The 3,177-nt window shown below is 35.3% G+C and overlaps 1 protein-coding gene across 2 annotated transcripts in view; it reads left to right on the plus strand.

Annotated features, from left to right (window-relative positions):
• Nucleotides 1-2,311, plus strand: part of DNTTIP2 (deoxynucleotidyltransferase terminal interacting protein 2) — a 6,313-nt gene extending 4,002 nt beyond the window's left edge. Inside the window, exons 3-4 of one of the 2 annotated variants that reach the window (XM_023761849.1) lie at nucleotides 357-513; nucleotides 1,574-2,311. In XM_023761849.1, coding sequence (XP_023617617.1) covers nucleotides 357-513; nucleotides 1,574-1,615 — 199 coding nt within the window. In that variant the 3' untranslated portion in view covers nucleotides 1,616-2,311. The remainder of the gene's footprint in view (nucleotides 1-356; nucleotides 514-1,573) is intronic. The other variant, XM_006098104.3, reaches the window with a different exon arrangement.
• Nucleotides 2,312-3,177: the final 866 nt, after the last annotated feature.

Genomic DNA, 3,177 nt, shown 5'->3' on the forward strand with positions numbered 1-3,177 from the left:
GAAGTTGAGCCAAATTGCCAGAGGCAACTCATCTTCTTTTCTGTAATTCTTTCTTTATAAAAATCCTGTTAAGAAATCAATCGTTATATTATATGGCCTTAATCCTCTTAAAGAAAATCTGAGGAATAAATTTGCATGTGCTACCAAAAAAACTTTTGCTTAATTCATTATTCATCCCTGAATTTTTTTCTTAATGTCTTTTACTAGATTATGTATTTGTTCAGTTTTTCAAAACTTCATTCTAAAGATAAGGATTTGTTTTGGTCGTTGACAGTAAAGGGGGAGAGAAGGGGAAAAAAGAAATTTTGAAATAGTCTCAATTGTTTCCATTTTGATTTAATTACCTGATCTTTAAGTGATCATTTCTCTTTCAGTCTGAAGTTGACAAGCAGCACCATAGACCCTGGTCTGAGTATCAAGCAATTGGGTGGTTTGTATATAAATTTTAATGCAGACAAACTACAATCAAACAAGAAAACCCTAACACAGATCAAGGAGAAAAAGAAAAATGAGGTAAGTTACATAGAACTAGCCAATTACTTCTAGAAATGATTAGTCCTTGATAAGAGACCAATTTTCCTACAGTGAAATCATATCAAGCCTGCTGTGCTCCTTTTTTTCTTCTTTCCAGAATAATCGTCACTCTTTTTTATGAAGTCCTAGCTGCAAAGGATGACTCTCTTGCACCCACCAGTTATGTCCCAGGGGGAGTTGTATTTTCTTCTCTTTTCTTGCTATACTTTTAGTTCTTAACTGTTCTGGACTGTGATGAGAATCTGAAGGCTGTGAGTGCCTGCCTCCCTCACTAGGAAAAGACTTAAAATTGTACATTTAATTTCAGAAGAAAATTATAGGGTAGGTAATCTCATCCAAATCCTCAGCTTTAGCCGTCCCCTTGCATAGCTTCACATTTGTATTTTCTAGCCTTGTGCATCTTCAGGTCTTTCTTCAAGACTTTAAATCCAGGTGCCTGTAGTCTGTTCTTTACATGTGCTCAGGCACTTGACCTCACTAATTGCCCTACTTCTCTATTCTCTGCCTGAACCAGCTCCTTCTTTTGTATTCTCTATCATGGTTAATGATGCCAAAATCTTTCCATTTTGCAATCAAAAATCCTAGGCTACAAGGCTTCTTACATACTTTCTACTCTGTTTCCTCCTTTCACCCCACTGTCACTGGCTCATGCAGGCCTTTAGACTACTGCAATAGCCTTCTTACTCATTGTTCTTCAAGCTATTCTCCATACTCTTGCTAGATTTCCTAAAAACATAAATCTGAGCATTATACTCTGTTGAAGTCTTTCAGTGGTTCCTCAGAGCTTTTAATGTGCCTTTATTCCTCCAACTCTATTCACTTGCGTTCTTGCCATCGAAGACTGCTAGTTACCTAACATACCTTGATCTTTCCCAGGCTAATACAGAGATAGATCACTGTCTTTGAGAAACATTCTTTGATCCTAGTGCTTCCCCTAACCTCCTTTGTGCTTCTGCAACATCCAGTATTGATCGGATCCATTATTAATCGTTATATGATTGTTATTTTATTGTCTTTTATATTTATATTCCTAAAACAGGATTTCTCAACCTCAGCAATATTTGCATTTTGGAATGGATAATTCTTTGTTGTGGGAGAGTGTCTGCGCATTATAGGAGGTTTAGCAGCAGACTTGGCCTCTACCCACTAGATGCGAATAGCATCCACACCCCACACCATATGCACACACATTTACAAACACCAAAAATGTCGTCAGACATTGCCAATTGCACCCAATGGAGAACCACTGTCTTAAACCCTAGTATGGTACTTGACACACAACAACTTCTTAATAATTTGTTAAATGGCTTGCTCTCTTTTCTGAGCGATAGGAATGTCTATACTGCTACTGTACTACCCAGAAACTTCTAAGCCTAAACCTGAATTGGGTATGTCTGAATTGATAATTGATAATGTCAAATGTTATTGACCAAATTAATATATGCGTATTTCCTATGAACTAATTTGAGGACAAAGGAGTAGTCTTTTTTAGTTCTTGCACTGGGGGAAATTACTAATTACCCTAAGGCTTCTTTTAGTCACATAAATGGTATTTATTATAATATTTAATCCTAGGCAAAGAGACAAAAAATGCAGAAGTAATATAGGAAAGATGAACAGATTTGACTGACTACACAAAATTTTAAAATTTAAGCAGTTAAAAACACCTTAAAGACAAGTAAAGGACTACATTCATATCACTAAGATACAAAGTACATTTCTACAAATTAATAACACAATCCTAATTTAAAATGAAAAAAAAAAACACAAAACAAAAACAAAAAACTACAGGCATTCCCACAGAAGAGGACTTGATGTGTAAAGATGATCAACAGCAAATGAAAATAGCCAAGAGACACCACTGACAACATACAAGAAGATAATACTCAGTGTTGGTGACAAAATAAAGATAAGGGCCCTGATTAACTGTTGGTAGGAGTTTATACTATTTGAATGCAAGCAATTTAGCATGACCTGTAAAATTTTTAAATAACACATTTTGGAATTTGTTTTACAAAAGTAATCACAAGTGTGCAGAGGTGGTGTTTATAATGATTAATGGAAATATGTTTAATAGAAACTGTTAAAACTAAATGTCAGAAGGAAACCTGTGGTGTGTATCAGCTATTAAGAAAATTGTTGATCTGTGTATAAATTGACATTTAAAGATCATCGGAGATACACTGAGTTGGAAAAAGCAGATTTGTCTAGATAGGATGATCTCATTAGTATAACATAAAAAGTATATGTTGTTGAATCAAAATCTGTATCATGTACTTAATAGTCTAGCTAGCCTGTCTCCTCAGATTACAAGCTGTTTTACCAACATCAGAAGAACTTACTAAAAACCTGTCAGGTTTTCTTCAGGGATTTCAAGAGCCATTGTGGCATTGTTCCCATTGTCTTTATTTTCCAGTTGTTTGGTGCAGGTGGCTGGTTGCACACCAATAAGTACAAGTGGACACAATGTAACTCCAATGGGTGCAAATTCAGATTAGTAAAAAAAAGTTGAGCCGATCGATTTCATAGATTCTCTAAAAAAATCCTTCAATTGGCTTTCTAAAACATTTTTATAACAATAAAAGCATAATATGCTAATTAACTGGACATCCTTCTGGATGAAGCCGGGGCTGCAAGGGAAGT

The sequence above is a fragment of the Myotis lucifugus genome, unplaced genomic scaffold, assembly GCF_000147115.1.
Source record: "Myotis lucifugus unplaced genomic scaffold, Myoluc2.0 scaffold_220, whole genome shotgun sequence".
Classification (NCBI taxonomy): domain Eukaryota; kingdom Metazoa; phylum Chordata; class Mammalia; order Chiroptera; family Vespertilionidae; genus Myotis; species Myotis lucifugus.